At 38.5% G+C, this 19,011-nt stretch overlaps 1 protein-coding gene across 1 annotated transcript in view; it reads right to left on the reverse strand.

Moving 5' to 3' along the window:
• Positions 1 to 19,011, reverse strand: part of F8 (coagulation factor VIII) — a 123,394-nt gene that overhangs the window by 65,440 nt on the left and 38,943 nt on the right. Inside the window, exons 10-13 of the mRNA XM_029243906.1 lie at positions 18,363 to 18,456; positions 14,578 to 14,792; positions 12,862 to 13,012; positions 5,862 to 6,071 (exon numbers count right to left, since the gene is read on the reverse strand). Coding sequence (XP_029099739.1) covers positions 5,862 to 6,071; positions 12,862 to 13,012; positions 14,578 to 14,792; positions 18,363 to 18,456 — 670 coding nt within the window. The remainder of the gene's footprint in view (positions 1 to 5,861; positions 6,072 to 12,861; positions 13,013 to 14,577; positions 14,793 to 18,362; positions 18,457 to 19,011) is intronic.

Raw genomic sequence — 19,011 nt, forward strand, 5'->3', positions numbered from 1 at the left:
CTATATCATGATGATGCCCCTCCTACCCATCTTATTGTGGTTCCTTCTTTATATCTTTAGTTGTAGACAATCTTTTCTGGTAGGTTCCAGTCTTTTCCACTGATGGTTGTTCTGAAAATAGTTGTGATTTGGTGTGCCTGTGAGAGCAGGTGAGCTCAGGGTCTTTCTACTCTTCCATTCATTCATCAATGGACACTTAGGTTGTTTCCATGTTTTGGCTATTGTGAATAATGTTGCAATAAACATGGGAGTGCAGATATCTCTTCAAGATCCTGATTTCATTTCCCTTGTATGTATACCAGAAGTGGGATTGCTGGACCATATGGTAGTTCTATTTTTAATTTTTTGAGGAACCTCCATACTGTTCTCCATAGTGGCTGCACCAATTTATATTCCCACCAACAATGCACAAGGATGCCCTTTTCTTTCTTTCTTTCTTTTTAAAAAAATATTTATTTATGTATTTGGCTGTGCTGGGTCTTAGTTGTGGCACACAGGATCTTCATTGTGACATGCGGGATCTTTAGTTGTGGCATGCAGGATCTTTAGTTGCAACATGTGGGATCTTAGTTGTGGCATGCAGGATCTAGTTCCCTGACCAGGGATTGAACCCAGGCCCCCTGCATTGGGAGCATGGAGTCTTAACCACTGGACCACCAGGCAAGTCCCAAGGATTCCCCTTTCTCCACATCTTTGCCAACACTTATTATCATGTGATTTTTTTGATAATAGCCATTTTGACAGGTCTGAGCTGATATCTCACTGTGGTTTTGATTTGCATTTCCCTGATGATTAGTGATGTTGAGAACATTTTCATATACCTGTTGGTCACTTGTATGTCTTCTCTGGAAAAATTTAATGGTATTCCATAAATCCTGTAGGCTTTCTTCATTCCTTTTTATTCTCCTCTTGACTGGATAATTTCAAAAGATTTATCTTTGAGATTGTTTCTTCTGCTTAATCAAGTATGTTGTTGAAGCTCTCTATTGCATTTTTCATTTCGTTCATTATATTCTTTAGCTCCAGGATTTCTGGGTTCCTTCCTTCCTTCCTTTCTTCCTTTCTTTCTTTCCTTTCTTCCTCCCTTCCTGCCTCCCTCCCTCTTTCTCTCTTTCTTTCTTCTGCAGTTCAGCAGCTCCAGTTCCAGGGAGGGCACAACAGCATAGTCTCCATGCAGTTCTGTCAGTTGAGGTCAATGTCAGTGAAGACTGTGGAGGGTCCTTGATGGTCAAGGCTGTGAGTGTCTGTGATGGAAGTAGTGGTGAGGGTTGTTGGCCTCCTAGATGGCAAAGGATGCTGGGGTCCTCTTGATCATCTTTTCACCCACAGACTGAGGTCCTAGCTGAGGGGATTCTTCTTGGTGCTGTGTCTGGCATGTGAGCACACAGGCCTTGATGGCAGTGCTGGGTTCTGGGACAGAGATGTACATGCATTGATGGTGGTGCCAGTGTTTGGGGTGCAGGTGCTCAGAGTGACAGTGTAGTTCATGGTTCCTGAGCTTGGAGTGTGAGCACATCTGCTGTAGTGGTGCCAGTTTCAAAGGCACAGGCATGCACAGATCGCCAATGAAGCTGGGGTCCACATTCTCTTAGGGCAGGCCACATCAGCTCAGGTCCTGGTGGGTGGGGTGCAATGGTGTCTCTTGGTGCTTGGAGGGGCAAGGTAGAGCAGCAACATGGGCCCCAGGGATGATGGGGTCCTCAGGCTCTGAGTTGCAAGCACACCAGCAACTCAAGCCCTGAAGATGGTGGGTGCTGGGGGAGGCCTAAGCCCTGAGGGGAGGATGCAGCTCCTCCTCTGGGGGGAGTCCAGTGGCTTGGACTCTGAGCAGGTCCATCAGGTGGTGAAGGCTGCTGGTGTTCCTGGTGGTGACAAGAGGTGTTACAGTTCTCCTGTTGTCCTTTCCCCATGGGAAGAAATCCCTTAGAGGGGATCCCCTTTGGCACCAAGCTGCTTTAGACTGAGGGACAGAATGACACAAGTCAAATTTTTGATACGCTCTTCTATTTGGCCATCCTCATCTTTGTGCTCCACAGTGTTTCTGATACTTCTTCATTCTGTTCTAGATTTGTCCAAGAGCTATTTTCATTGGTATGTACACAGTGCAAATATTATTCACAATTTCAGGAGAAATGAAGACTTTTTAGACAAGCAAAACCTGATAAAATTAATTAACCAGCAGACGTGCACTATAAGAAATGTTAAGGAGATACACTATAAATGTAAGCGCATAGATAGGTTGAAAGTACCAGAATGGAAAAAGTATATACCACACAAACATTAACCAAAATAAAGGTGACTGAGGCACATAAATTTCAGAAAAAGCAGATATTATGGCAACAAGTACTACTTCAGAAAAAGAAGGACATTTCACAATGATAACATGGTTAATTTAACAAGAATACATAACAATCTTAAATTTGTAAGCACCTGATTTTATTTTGCCTCATTTATTTTGAAACAACAAACCCAACAATTACAGGTAGAGCTCTTAGCATAGTTCTCTCAGTAACTGTAAGAAGCAGACAAAACATCAGTAAACTTAGAAGGATTTTAACAAAATGATAAAGCAACTTGACATACATGGAACAGTTCACCTAACAACTGCAAAGACACATTCATCTTAAGTTCCAACGGGCCATTAGCCAAAGTAAACCATATGCTGGGCATAAAGCAAGTCTCACCACACTTCAAAGAACTGAAATCATGTAGAGTATGTTATATGACCACAGTGAAGTAAAAATATGAAATGAGCAACAGAAAACTAGAAAATATCCATATGTTTAGGAATTTAGTAAACCAGTTTTAATAATTATGAATAAAAGAAGTCACAATGGATATTAGAAAAAATTTCTAATATTTTAATATAATTGATAACAAAAATGACTCATCAAAACTTCTGATATGTGGGGTTTTTCCCTGCTCTTACCAGTTTTATTCAAAATTAAGGCACAGAAAAAAAGAAATAAAAGGCATAAGTGTTGGAAAGGAAAAGCTGAAACTGTCAATATTTGCAACAATTTGATTGTGTACAAGAAAATCTTATGGGACTCTATAAAATAATTGCCAGGTCTTACAGTGAATTTAGCAAGGCTGCAAGATACAAGGTCAATATACAACAATTAATTGTATATCTTTTGTGTATATGTTCCAGCAAAACGTTATTTACAGAAACAGGTGACCAACCTGCTCACTAGTTTCTTTTTTTATTGAGATATAATTGATAGATACCACTGTGTAAGTTTAACCTTTACAGTGTATTGATTTGATACATTTATATACTGCAACATGGATTACCATCATAGTGGTAGCTATGTGCCTTTATCACATCACATAATTATCATCTTTTTGTGGTGATATGCGGTTAAAGCAGGGTGTAAAGTGAGCTGCAAGAATGATGTACTGATAGGGAATTCCCTGGCGGTGCAGTGGTTAAGAATCCACCTGCCAATGCCGGGGACACGGGTTTGAGCCCTGGTCCGGGAAGACCCCACATGCCGCAGAGCAACTAAGCCCTTGTGCCACAACTACTGAAGCCCGCGCACCTGGAGCCCATGCTCTGCAACAAGAGAAGCCACCGCAATGAGAACCCCGCACACCGCAACGAAGAGTAGTCCCCGTTCGCTGCAACTAGAGAAAGCCCGCACGCAGCAATGAAAGACCCAATGCAGCCGAAAATAAATAAATTTTAAAAAATAAATAAATAAAATTTTAAAAAAAAGAATGATGCACTGACACATATCACAACGTGGATGACTCTGGCTGAGCGAAAATTATGCCAAGTGAAATAAGCCAGACACAAAAGGACAAATAAAAGGGATCAGACTTTTCCCTCAAGACACATAAAGCAGAGTTTTAATTTGTCTTTAGAATTTAAGTGATCACCAAAGTAGTTTAAAAGCTTCTCAAAATATTGATATTTTAAATATCTTTCTCTGACTACACACAGACACACACACACACACACACACACACACACACTTTCTTTCTTTGGTTTCGACAATTACAACCATATTATGCATACTGTTTTATAATATTTTTGCAGGTATTTAATTCATTCATTCATCGAAAAAACGTTTATTAAGCGTCTACTATAGGCCAGGCACTGTAAACATTTGGGATTCAGTGATGAGCAAGATAACAAGGTCCCTGTCCTTAGAGACCTTACAACTTAGCTGGAAAACAGATAACAAAGATATAAACACGAATAAACAAGATACTTTCAGAGGTGTTATTGGAGTTTTGTCAGGTTCTTCACTCACTTCTTACAAAACTGCATTTCATGAAGTAAGATAAATTTCTGGGTATGAAGGTGAATCTATATTTTTATATGCTGAGATTGGTTTTTATTCCCAAGAAATTTCCCCATGAGAATTTATCTCCAGAAAAGCCATAAGTGTAAGAGAATAACTACAGTGTGTAGGTAGTTTTATGTACTTCCCTCTGCAGATGATGGGGGTGGGAGGGACAAGGAGCCCTTGTTACTCAGCTGCAACAGTGTCTTAGATTTAGGCCGGGCCTCTGTTCCTCCTGTACACTGGGCTGGTGCTCTCAAAAGCAATGAGATATCATCTCACACCAGTCAGAATGGCCATCATCAAAAAATCTAGAAACAATAAATGCTGGAGAGGGTATGGAGAAAAGGGAACACTCTTGCACTGCTGGTGGGAATGTGAATCGGTACAGCCACTATGGAGAACAGTATGGAGGTTCCTTAAAAAACTACAAATAGAACTACCATACGACCCAGAAATCCCACTACTGGGCATATACCCTGAGAAAACCATAATTCTAAAAGAGTCATGTACCAAAATGTTCATTGCAGCTCTCTTTACAATAGCCAGGAGATGGAAACAACCTAAGTGTCCATCATCGGATGAATGGATAAAGAAGATGTGGCACATATATACAATGGAATATTAGTCAGCCATAAAAAGAAACGAAATTGAGCTATTTGTAATGTGGTGGATAGACCTAGAGTCTGTCATACAGAGTGAAGTAAGAAAGAGAGAGACAAATACCGTATGCTAACACATATATATGGAATTTAAGAAAAAAAATGTCATGAAGAACCTAGGGGTAAGACAGGAATAAAGACACAGACCTACTAGAGAACGGACTTGAGGATATGGGGAGGGAGAAGGGTGAGCTGTGACAAAGCGAGAGAGTGGCATGGACATATATACACTACCAAACGTAAAACAGATACCTAGTGGGAAGCAGCCGCATAGCACAGGGAGATAGCCCGGTGCTTTGTGACCACCTAGAGGAGTGGGATAGGGAGGGTGGGAGGGAGGGAGACGCAAGAGGGAAGAGATATGGGAACATATGTATATGTATAACTGATTCACTTTGTTATAAAGCAGAAACTAACACACCATTGTAAAGCAATTATACCCCAATAAAGATGTTAAAAAAAACAAAAAGCCTTGCGGTAGTTATGGAGGGAGAGAGAGGGTGAGAAGCTGACAGCCACATTCGTCCAGAAGGCTGCACAGTGGTTTGATGTTATGTGTGCAAAAGGAGATAATGATGTACTTCCCAGCAATACCAATGTTCACAAGGCACACGGAAACACGTTTAGTCCCTGTGTGTTAACTGCATGTATAAATGTATATTCACCACTACAGTTTAGTAAACACACTTAAACTTTTGGCCTATGGCAAGTAAAAGCACTTTTTAGAACAAAGACTTTTAACTTAAATACTTGATGTGGTGTTGTCTTTAAAATGCCTTGTAATTACCAAAATCACTTGAACCATTTAGTATCTACCAAAATGTAAGCTGGTGGGCAAAAGAACATGTGAATGGCTAGTGAAGCAAACACCACTGTTAGTAAAAGAATAATATAAATAACTAACCTGGGTTTTCCATTGACATGAAGACAGTTTCTCCTGAGAAGGGGAATAGGGTAAGTGTGTCTTCATAGACCATTTTGTGTTTGAAGGTATATCCAGAGAAAAAGACAGACAGGAAGTCAGTCTGTGCTCCAATACTTAGAATGTACCAGTATGCCACCTCATGCAAACAAACCGACAGTTGCAAGCTATCAAAAACATAGCCATTGATGCCTGTAAAGAGAATGGAGAATAAAAGATTTTAGCAGTACCTGCATGTATTACTTTGGACTGTCATGATCTGATTAGAAATGATTATATGTTATGCCCATTACCTTAGTCCCAAGAAGAGATAACATTATACCTTTCAAAAAAGTAAATTGTTAATACTTGATCAGCTAGGTTCCAATGTCAAAGTGCGGAGAGTCACAGACCATCACAGTACTGATGGATTTAGATGCTGTAAGGTGGGCGGCAGGCTGATGAGCAGCAGGACGTTTGCATGCTCTCAGAGTATCTCCCTATACACTGCTTATTAGCTGCAAGGAGAAAAATAATAACTACACGGAGGAAAAAACCAGAAAAAAAACTCTTGATCTGGTGATCAAAATTAGTATCTGCTAGTGTTCCAAATTCAAGGAAACAGGTTTCAAAGAAGCAGGACTACTAGATCCATGACTAGACCCTGAAACAGAGAGAGGAAATGCTACAAAATACAGCACTGATGGATACAACTGGAATATTGACTACCAATTAGGTAAGTTTATTGTATAAATGTGTTAGATAATGTATTCTAGCACTGTTAAATTTTCTGGATTTCATAGCTGCACTTTGGTTATATAAGCAAATATCTTTATTCATAGGAAATACACAATGAAGTATTAAGAGATAAAGGGACATGATATCTACAACCTATTCTCAAGTTGAAAATAAGTAATAAAAAAGTATATATAGAAGAAAGAGAGAATGATAAAGCAAAAACAGCAAAATCTTAAAAATGAGTGAATCTGGATAAAGGGTATATATATACCCATTAAGGGTATATATATATATATATACCTATATATATACACCTATTCTTGCAGCATTTCTGAAAGTTTGAAATTATTTCTAAATAAAAAGTAAGTAAAAGTAACACAGATTTCAATTTATAAACAGAATTGTTTCTGAAAGCCTCTTCCATACATCTATCTGTCCATCCATTCAATAAACATTTGTTTACTCTGCAAGGTGGAGGCCCACAAATCCACTAAGCAATGCTCAGACACTAGCTTAGTGCAACTAATTGAGAATCAAAGTTCCTTGCTCTACAAAGTGTTAAAAGATATTTTAAAGCTATTGTAATTAAAAGCATGGTCTGAATGCAGGTATAGATGATTATGTCAATCAGAATATAGAGTCCAGAAACAGACACAGATATAAATGGAAATTTAATATATGACAAAGGGAGCATCTCAAAACAGTAGCAGAAAGAATGAACTATTTGGTAAACGCTGATGGAAAATATGACTATTCATATGGAACCACAAAAGACCCTGAATAGCCAAAGCAATCCTGAGAAAGAATAACAAAGCTGGAGGCCTCACACTTCCTGATTTCAAACTACACTACCTTTGTAGTGATCAAAATAGTATGGCACTCGCATAAAAATAGACACATAAATCAATGGAAAAGAATCAAGAGCCCAGAAGTAAACTCTCACATATATGGCCAACTGATAAATGACAAGAGAGCCAAGAATACTCAATAGGGAAAGGATAGTCTCTTTAATAAATGGTGCTGGGAAAACTGAATAGCCACATGCTGAAGAATGAATTTGGACCTTTACATTACATGATACACAAAAATTAACTTGAAATGGATTAAAGACAAGCATAAGACCTGAAATTGTAAAACTCCTAGAAAACATAGGGAAACTTGTCTTTGCAATGATTTTTTGGATGTGACACCTAAAGCACAAGCAACAAAAGTAAAAATTAACAAGTGGGACTACATCAAACTAAAAATCTTCTGCACAGCAAAAGAAACGATCAACAGAATGAAAAGGCAACCACCTATGGAATGGGAGAAAATATTTGCAAAGCATGTATCTGATAAGGGATTAATGTCCAAAATATATAAAGAACTCATACAACTTAATAACAAAACAAACAAACAAGCAAAAACAATTTGATTTTAAAAATGGGCAGGGGAACTGAATAGACATTTTCCTAAAGAAGACATACAAATGGTCAACTGGTACATGAAAAGATGCTCAACATCACTAATCATCAGGGAAATGTGATCCTCAGTGAAATAAGTCAGAGAAAGAGAAATACTGTATGATTCCACTTATATGTGGAATCTAAAAAATATGAACTCATAGAAACAGAGAGTAGAATTGTGGTTACGAGGGGCTGGGGTGTGTGTGTGGGAAATGGACGGATGTTGGTCAAAGGATACAAACTTCCAGCTATGTAAGAGGAATAAGTTCTGGGGATCAGCATGGTGATTTTGTTAATAATACTGTATTATATACTTGAAACTTGCTAAGAGAGTAGATATGAAATGTTCTCACCACAAAAAAGAAATGGTAATTATGTGATCTGGTGGAGGTGTTAGCTAACACTATGTGTTATACACCTTAAACTTTTATACAATTTTATATGACAATTTTATATTAATAATGCTGGAAACAAAACAAAACAAACAACAACAGTCTGTGTATAAAGGGTAAAATTTCAAAGGTATTACCCCCGCAATGGGAAAAGACGCGTGCATAACTCCCAAAATAGTAAAGAAAAATCGGAATTTAAAAACACTTAATTGATCAAAATATAAAGGAGAAAATACTAAAAATTTAGAAAAAAAGGAAACACAAATTACTATAAATAAATCCCATGTAGATAGGATAAACTCCCCATTTAAGAGGGAGATGGTCTAGGACTTCCCTGGTGGTCCAGTGGTTAAGACTCTGCGCTTCCACTGCAGTGGGCACAGGTTCAATCCCTGTTCAGGGGAACTAAGATCCTGCATGCCAGGCGGCGCAGCCAAAAGAAAGAGGAGAGAGAGAGAGAGACAGAGAGAGAGAGAGAGAGAGAGAGAGAGAGAGAGAGAGAGAGAGAGAGAGAGAGAGAGAGAGAGAGAGAGAGAGGATGGTCTAATGGGATCTCGTCCTCAGCACAGATTCTCCCAGCGTCTCCGCACAGATTTGCTCTGGCCATTGGCTCCTCCTGATTGGCAGAGTCATCCTTGGGGGATTTCTCCTCTATTCATATGGCTTTCCTTCCTGGGGTTGCTTGGCAGAGAGTCCCTGGCTCAAGGCTCAGGGGTTTGGAGCTGGCTCCAGGTTCTCTGATTATTTCCAAGTTTTAGCAATTATGGATAGAGCTGCTGTATACATTCATGGACAGGTTTTTGTGTGAACCTAAGTTTTTATTTCTCTAGGGTAAATACCCAGGAGTGGGATTGCTGGATCATATGGTAGTTCTATGTTTAATTTTTGAGGAACCTCCATACTGTTTTCCATAATGGCTGTGCCAACTTACATAGCCACCAACAATATACAAGGGTTCCCATTCTGCACATCCTTGCCAACACTTGTAATCTTTTGTGATTTTGATAACAGGCATTCTAACAGGTGTGAGGTGATATTTCATTGTGGTTTTGATTTGCATTTGCCAAACTGTCTTCCAGAGTGACTAAACCATTGTACATGCCCACCAGCAATGCATGAGGGCTCCTGTTGCTCTGCACTCTTGCCAGCATATTTAATACTGTCCGTTTTGTTTTATTTTAGCTGTTAAAATAGACATGTAGCAGTATCTCACTATGGTTTTAATATGCATTTCCTTAATGGCCAATGATGTGAGTATTTTTTCATATGCTTATGTGCCTTCCATATATCTTCTCTGGTAATGTGTCTGTTCAAATCTTTTGCACATTTTTAGGCATCTGTTTGTTTTCTTACTGCTGAGTCTGAGAGTTTACATATGGATATGTGATTTGCAAATATTTTCTACCAATCTGTGGCTTGTCTTTTCATTCTCTTTAACAATATCCTGTGTAGAGCAAAAGTTTTTCATTTGATGAAATCCAATTTATCAAGTTTTTCCTTCTATTAATTTTGATTTTGGTGTCATTTATCAGAACCCTTTGCCTAACTCCAGGTCATGAAAATTTCCTTCTATGTTTTCTTTGAAACTTTTTGTCGTTTTACATTATACATTTATATTTTTAAATATAAATTTATTTATTTATTTATTTATGGCTGTGTTGGGTCTTTGTTGCTGTGCACGGGCTTTCTCTAGTTGTGGCGAGTGGGGGCTACTCTTTGTTGCGGTGCGTGGGCTTCTCATTGTGGTGGCTCCTCTTGTCGCGAAGCACGGGCTCTAGGTGCGTGGGCTTCAGTAGTTGTGGCACACGGGCTCAGTAGCTGTGGCTCACGGGCTCTAGAGCACAGACTCAGTAGTTGTGGTGCACGGGCTTAGTTGCTCCACAGCATGTGGGATCTTCCCGGACCAGGGCTCGAACCCATGTCCCCTGCATTGGCAGGCAGATTCTTAACCACTGCACCACCAGGGAAGCCCTTACATTATACATTTAGATCTATGATCCATTTTAAGTTAATCTTTAAGTGTGAGATTTAGGTTGAGGTTCATCTTTTTGTATATGGGTGACTAATTGTTCCAACACTATCTGTTGAAAAGACTATTCTTTCTCCATTGAATTGCATTTCCATCTTCATCAAAAATCAATTAGTCATATATGTGTGGGTCTATTTCTGCACTATATATTCTATGTCATTCATCTTTGTCAATACAATGCTACCTTGGTTACTGTAGCTTTATAGTAAGTCTTAAAATCAGGTAATATGAGTCCTCCAACTCCATTTTTCTTTTTCAAAATTGTTTTGGCTATTCTAATGCCTTTGGCTTTCCATATAAATTTTACAATATACTTTTCCCTACCAACAAAAAAAATCCTCCTGGGATTTTAATAGGAATTGCATTAAATCTATAGATCAATTTGGGAATAGCTGACATCTTCACTCTATTGAGTCTTCCAATCCATGAATGTTGCATGTCTCTCCACTTATTTAGGTCTTTTAAAATTCCTTTCATCAGTGTTTTCTAATTTTCAGTGTACAGATCCTGCATGTTTTGTTAGATTTAGGCCTAAGTATTTCATTTTTTGAGCTATTATAAATGGTATTATTTTTGTAATTTAAGTTTCCAATAGTTGGCTATTGTTACATAGAGATATGACTGACTTTGGTATGTCAACTTTGTATTCTGCAATCAGACTAAACTCACTTATTAGTTCTAGGAGCTTTTTTGTGGTGATCTTGAGATTTTCTATGTAGATAATCATGTCATATTCAGTTTTCTTTCTTTACTTCCAATCTGCATGCTTTTAAATCTTTCTAGTTTCCTTCCTCAATTTACCTGCTGCCAACTACTTTTCAGGGTTCTCAGATAGCTGCTCCATGCATTTTGTATGGAACAATCCTTAACTATCATTCAGTAGGATAGACAGGGTGATTCCATCTTAAACAGAACCAGAACTGCAAAACGCATATATTTTTAATTTTAACGGTTTCAATCAGATTGGTTTCAAAAAGACTGTGCTAGTTATCCACTAGCATTGTATGCTAATACTCTTTTACTCACAAGCCCACTAGTAATAATTATATTATAATTTTGCCAGTCTGACAGGTATTAATTGTTATCGCAATGGTATTCTATTTTGCATTTCTCTGTAGTGAGACTGACATTTTTAATCAAATTTTTGACCATTCTGACTTGTGTGTGTATATATACACATACACATATGTGCTCCCACCCAAACTCATATGTTGAAGGTTCTAACCCCTAGTACCTCAGAATGTGACTGCATTCAGAGATAGGGTCTTTAGACAGGTAATTCTTTAAAATGAGGTCATTAGGGTGGGCCCTAATTCTATATGATTCGTGTCCTTATAAGAGGAAATTTGTATACAGACATGTGCACACACAAAGGAAAGACCACCTATAAGCCAAGGAGAGGGACCTCAGAAGAAACCAATCCTGTTGACACCTTGATCTCGGACTTCTGGCCTCTAGACTTATGAGGAAATAAATGTCTACTGTTGAAGCCACCCAGCCTCTGGGACTCTGTTATGGCAAGCCTAGCAGACTAATACAACGTATATGTTTTTGTTTTATTTTTGTTTTTTTTTTTGCGGTGTGTGGGCCTCTCACTGTTGTGGCCTCTCCCGTTGCGGAGCACAGACTCCGGACACGCAGGCTCAGCGACCATGGCTCACGGGCCCAGCCGCTCCGTGGCAATGTGGGATCTTCCCGGACCGGGGCACGAACCCGTGTCCGCTGCACGGGCAGGCGGACTCTCAACCACTGTGCCACCAGGGAAGCCCCGTATATGTGTTTATATATTATTATATAATCATAGAAAAATATGTTTTAACATGGGCTACTGGACACAAAATGATTAGTGGAAAGGTATAATATGGAAGGAGGAGGGAAGATAAGAGGGAAGGGGAAGCCAAATAAATATCAAAAAGATCATGTTGTACACTTTAAATATGTACAATTTTTATTTGTCAATTATACCTCAATAAAGCTGCAAAAAAAAGATGTTGGGTTTTTTTAAATGTACAATGTCGTGATTAATTTGACTGTTAAATTGTTATAGCTGGCAATTTTTTTACATATGTAAAATTGCATTCCCTTTGTATTTCATGTGTAATTTACTGATTGAGCACATTTCATATTAAGGATGGCTTATGTATGTTTGGGTAAAGGAAAACTGTGTCTGATTTATCCTTTAAAAGTAAACTTCACTGAATATTTGATGCCTTCTAAAAGAAAATATATGCATTATATGATCATATTTATGCATTTATATAAAATTGCATATGTTCATATGTAATAATGTTTAAGGAAATATGACTCTTATGTGGCATATAAATTAACTGCACATCAATTTGGTGTCTTCAGTTTCCCTTTATCCATTACCCACTGGACTCAAGTGCTGCTTTACTTACTGTGCATGATGTTGGAGACTTGGAACTCTGGATCCTGGGGCTGCACTCCATCTGCATTGGGGAGGAAGCGCTGAATATTCTCTGTGAGGTACCAGCTTTGATTCTCATCAAATACAGAAAACAGGATGACATTTCTCTTGTCTGACATCATCTATTAATTACATGGAATGAAAGGAAGAAAGAAATGCTACTAGTATTGTCAGGTAGAAATTAGCAGTCTATGATGGAAGTGATGGCATGCATATGATGTATCTACAATCCTCTGGTTCAATGTCATTTCTCCCTAGGGTCACTATTATGGCATGTCCCAGGGCCTGGGAGCAGTGAGTATATGTTTAGAGCAAATGTGTCCTCAGGGCAAGAGGGTAACTGGACCCATTAAACTTAGTTTCTTCTGGACCCAAGGCTATGCTGGCTGATTGTTTTGGTAGAGTCTGTAGCCTCATTCTCTCCATGTTTAGATTAGAGAATTTTCACTCTTTAAAGACCCAAGTGATTATTCAATGTCTTTCTTAAACAATTTAGTCAAATCAAGTAAGGTGAATGCCTTCCCTAAACTTTCATCTAGCAAATGCCCTTCCACAAGCCTACCAATCTGTGAAAAATTAAAAATACAAAATAGAAGTAAAATAACAAAGCTAAGATGAACCATAAAATGTTTACTAACACTAACACTTTTAAGTTTTATGTTTACAAAGTTGAAAGTTTTTTGTGGGGGAGGAGCTGTTTGTATATGAACCGAAGTTATGAGTTAGTCACTTGCTAATTGAATCCGCTAAGAATTAATGTATAAACTTCACTAATATGTATAAATTTCATCTTGTATAAACTATTACTACAGAAATTAAAATGCTGAGGGGAGGAGATTGGAGAATATAGGTACATTTCAGTCCTCTTCCAAAAACTGATGGAAAACTACAATTAGGAAAAATTAGGAAAGATACTTGGCCAAACTGATGCCTCTCTGGGTTTGTGTGCCACGTGTTTTACCTGCATTAAAGTTCATAAAATGTTTTCAGACTACTAGGAATCCTATATATCATAAATAACCAAATGGACATGTAGTCAAGCCTCAGCAATATGGCAATGAGTTATTTTGCAGCCAAGCAATGAGTTTTTGTGAAGAATCAAGCTTTTTAAATTCAGAGTATTTAACTTAATTTTTTCTAAAATGGCAGAAGTGGTCCAAATTCTAACCATATTCTGAAATATTTTACATATTGCCTTGAATTTTGCTCAACAAATATTTACTGAACTCCTACTAAAATACCGCACACTATGCTAGATGCTGCACATGTGTTCATTTTGAGGTGTCTTTGAATCTCCCACAGTGAGACGTCCAGGGGAGACGTCTAAGCTATCGTATACATTTGTGGGTCATCTGAAAATAGGTGGTAATTGATCATGTAAAAATGGGCAAGATCACTTACAGAGAGAGGAATTTTAGACTGAGAATGAGTATTATAGAAATAATCTAGGGTCCAGGCTCTCCTATCCATCCAGCAGGCAAGTTTATTACACCAAAGTCAAATTCAATAAAAGCAGTGAGAAGCCCAGCTCATTTCTTTTTTTGCTCAATATTGCAGACTACTATATTTTCTGCAGGCTATAGGTGGATGTACACTGAGAGAATATAGGAAATACTATCTGCGAGTTCATGTGCATCATCATTCCATTTTAGCTTCAGACCCAGCACTTGGAAAGAGATGAACTCACCTGGTTTCCTCTTTGATCTACAGATTCTTTGTAGCAGATGAGGAGAGGGCCAATGAGTCCTGAAGCTAGATCTCTCTCTAGATTAACGAAGCTTGAGTAATATCGGGTCAGGCACCGAGGATCTGATTTAGTTGGCCCATCTTCTACAGTCACTGTCCATTTATATTTGAATATCTCTCCTGGCAGAATGGGCATATCTTTCAAATGTTTCACACCTACCCACACCCAAACCCCAAAACAGCTTGATTAGAAGTATAACAAGGCACATATTGGTAATCGTGTCATTATTACAATGGCTCTACAAATTTATATGTACATATAAAGTTTCTCAATAAGTGAAAACTAAATTTGCACCTCTTATAAGTTTAAGATTCACACAACTTTTTACAATAAAAATAGGTTCAGGAGGGCTTCCCTGGTGGCACAGTGGTTGAGAGTCCGCCTGCCGATGCAAGGGACACAGGTTCGTGCCCCGGTCCAGGAAGATCCCACATGCCGCAGAGCGGCTGGGCCCGTGAGCCATGGCCGCTGAGCCTGTGCGTCCGGAGCCTGTGCTCCGCAACCGGAGAGGCCACAACAGTGAGAGGCCCGCGTACCGCAAAAAAAAAAAAAAAAAACAAAAAAAGGTTCAGGAGATTTCTGCTAGCATGTTAATTTGAGATGAAATGAGCAGGTCTACCCACTAATAGAAATAATAGATAATAATATTTTTAAACATTTAAAATACATAACTGAAAATGTATAAAGAAGAAAAAAAAACCCAAGTGCCAAAAAGAAAGACACAACAAAGCCAGAGTGGCCTGAATAGATGCTGAAATACTACACACTGAAGTTTTAACTCACATGTGGTATCAAGACTTGTGGTATCTGGCCTCTGTGAGGAATGGAAGCAAGAATTAAAATCTGCCCTTGGGCTAAAGGGTCCTCAGGACAAGAACTGTCTGATTTTAGTAATTAAAACTCACTTTTGTATATGTTTAATACCTAAAGATCCAGTCTATATCCATTCCCTAACCATAGGTCAGGGTTAACGTAATAGGGAGTGAGGGTAGATGGGTATTAGAGGAAAGGGCAAATAGAGTTTTGCTTAGTAGGTTCTGCTGTGTGAGCGCTCTCTCTCTGACTACACTGTTTGGTCACCAATGCTTTCTGTGTGGCAGGTGCTGAGATGCTGGTCTTTTCTTAGGGTACATGTATGGTTTCCTTGGAGTAACCTTCGGGACCTCAGCACCATATACATGAGAGTTGCTTACTTCAGTTATCCTTCCGCAGCCCTCCTCCCTCCCCAGCTCTTCTTATGTCTAGTGATGTATGCAAGAGCCTGTTGTTATTTCTGGCATCCCTCACCCTGTCAGGCTGCCTTCTTAGGCAGGGTATCTTCAAAAGAGAGCAAGCCAGCTACTTGCAACAGTATCTACTTTTTACGGAGAAAACTCATGCATCCTAGCCAGGTCAAACAGCAGAAGGGCAGACTGCTCCACTCTTACCCTCTCTTCTTATCTGCTAGTTATAAGCAGTAAAGCCTTCAGAGTTTTCCACATAAAAAGCAAGTTACCAGGAATTGTATTTGCGTATGCCTCCAAATTTCAGGGTACACATTCAATATCTCTCCAGAATTCTGTTACATTGCCCTTCTCCCATAAAGGAACTGCAAATCAATTTAGCATTAGAATTTTCATCAGCAACAATGAGTATCAGAAAACAGTGGATTGAAAATTATTTATAACCAGCCTATCTATACATCATATAATACTGAAGGACTCATAAAGTTTTCCCCCTATATACTAAATGTATTCAGAAGTATATTGAAGGTATACTTCCAGAAAAACAAAAGAAGTCAAAAACCAGAAATGTACAAGATAGGAGCACTAATGGCACTAGCCTACAAGTCCAAATAAAAAAAAATCCAAAGATGGCAGCTTTGTAGCAGGCCTAGAAAGCATATAATCCAAATTAGAATAGTAAGCTGGTGAACTACAAGAACATCTTTAGAAGAAAAAAGGATCAGATACCAATAAACAGCATGATTAAGAAGCTGGAAGACCTAAGGGATATGGTGAAAAGGCATACATTTCTTCTCCTGATAAAAGAAAAGAAAGTCGGGGCTTCCCTGGTGGCGCAGTGGTTAGGAGTCCACCTGCCAATGTGGGAGACACAGGTTCGAGCCCTGGTCCGGGAAGATCCCACATGCCGCAGAGCAGCTAAGCCTGTGCGCCGCAGCTGCTGGGCCTGCACTCTAGAGCCCACAAGCCACAGCTACTGAGCCCACGAGCCACAACTACTGAGCCCACGAGCCACAACTACTGAAGCCTGTGCACTTAGAGCCCACGCTCCGCAACAAGAGAAGACACTGCAATGAGAAGTAGCCCCCACTCACCACAACTAGAGGGGGCCCGCGTGCAGCAACAAAGACCCAATGCAGCCAAAAATAAAATAAATGTATTTAAAAGAAAAACACTGCAACAAAATATTAAAAAAAAGAAAAAAAGTCTTTTTTCAGGATTACAAACACAAAAATTCCAAGATCAGCATGGTCCTAATATAAAGCAAACTAAAATTTACCATGATTTTGAACTACTGGTAGAGAATAAAGAAGGGTAATCCATTTGACCTTAACAGTAAAATCATTGGAACTGTAGACAAAAGAATAATCATAGCATATCACCTAGTCCTGCAGTAAACTCATATACTTATAATAAGAAACATACTAAAATAATATAAATGCTGGTTTTTTGACTTTTAAAGTTTAGAATAAATATATAGAAAAAGCAAGGAGTTATTTGAAATTACAGTGCAAAATGTAAATGTTATCAACTTTAGTTTTATAAAAGTAAAGGTATAGCTGGCAGCAGTGGGGGAATGGAAGAATAGAGGAGAAGAAATGGGAAACTGTTGTTAGTACCTTAATGTATACAAAACGTAGGTATTTAGCATGTTTTTTAAAATCCTAATGATAGCCAGTTGAGGAACTAAAAGCACTGATGAAAGTCTAAAACAACTGGAATGGAAGAAGCACAATGCTAAATCCTCATTTAACACAAAATAAACCTATAATGTCTAAAGCTGAAAAACAAAGGAGTAGCATATAAATGATTTTTTAGAGCTATAGAGATAACTACCAAAAATCTAAAACAGAAATGCTTAAAAATGGATGCCTCTAGGGAGTGGAACTTACAGCCTTTCAATATTTTAAGCATGTATTATTTCGATAAAATAAATATTCATCCCCAAGTAAAATTAAAGCAACAATGAAATACCACTTTTCACCCACCAGATTAGCAGGATTTTAAAAGACTATTATCTTCTAGCTATCAAGGATGTGGGAAATTATATTTTCACACATGACTAGTAGAAGTGCAACTTACTACTTCATTTGGGGACAAAGGCCTGGCTATTAAAAACAAAAATACAAATATTGTGACTCACAGGAAGATCAGTGAACCCCAAGTAGGATAGATATGAAGAAAATCACAGCCAGAGAAAAATGACATACAGGGGAAGAATGACGGAATAGAATTTAGCTATTATAAAGCCAAGAAGATAGTAAAACAATATTTTGAATGTGCTAAAAGGAAAAAGAAACCCTCTCACCCCAGAATTCTATGTCCAGCAAAATTATCCTTCAAAAGTGAAGGCAAAATAAAGACATATTTTCAAATAAAATAAAACTTAAGAGAATAAGGATGGTGGGGTGATAAATGTGCATGGTTTTAGTTGTTATTGCGGCTGTGCCCTCATCTGTATCTACAGGTAAGGAAGACCTATAAAATTGAGGTAACACTTACCTTTTGGAAATCTCCCTGGGTGCAAAGGACTGACATCAGTGATTCCATGAGGGTAGATGTTATATGGTCGGCTTGCTTTATTCTTAAATATAATCTGAAAGTATAAATGAGATGTAAGATTAGGTACAAGACAATTAGGATCAACAAGAAAAGTGTGGCCTACCTCCAGAAAACAAAAGCTGCCTTGTATCTATAGTATGGGGCTTTGAGCCTAGATAAAGCTCAAAATGTTTGTTCTTTTCATAAAATTGCTCAGACAGCTACTTAGGTTTCTCACTAAAGGTTCCTTTCCATTTATTTAAAATTATTTTAATCACTTCAAGAAGAATTCCTTGCACCTTCTGACATTAGTAACTGAAATTTGGATGTCTGCTGAGGGCACTGCTTCCCCTCAGCCTTTCCCACCATTTGGGCCCTGAATTCCCCAACAGTGGAAGGGAAACTGGTTCAAGTGATAAAATCTTCACTGGATGCGCAGGCATGACCAGGAGGACTGCTGATTACAGCATTAAGCAAGGGTGGCAGTTGGAATTGTCTGATTGCACGAGCTTTAAAAGAGAGGTAGGATAGAAGAGTGATAACATGGAGGCAGCATTAAGAACTCTGAACATATCAACTGGGCTCTATGTCTGAGGTTCTATGATATGAA

Source organism: Monodon monoceros, unplaced genomic scaffold (assembly GCF_005190385.1).
Source record: "Monodon monoceros isolate NGI ecotype Baffin Bay Population unplaced genomic scaffold, NGI_Narwhal_1 Super_Scaffold_3, whole genome shotgun sequence".
Lineage (NCBI taxonomy): Eukaryota > Metazoa > Chordata > Mammalia > Artiodactyla > Monodontidae > Monodon > Monodon monoceros.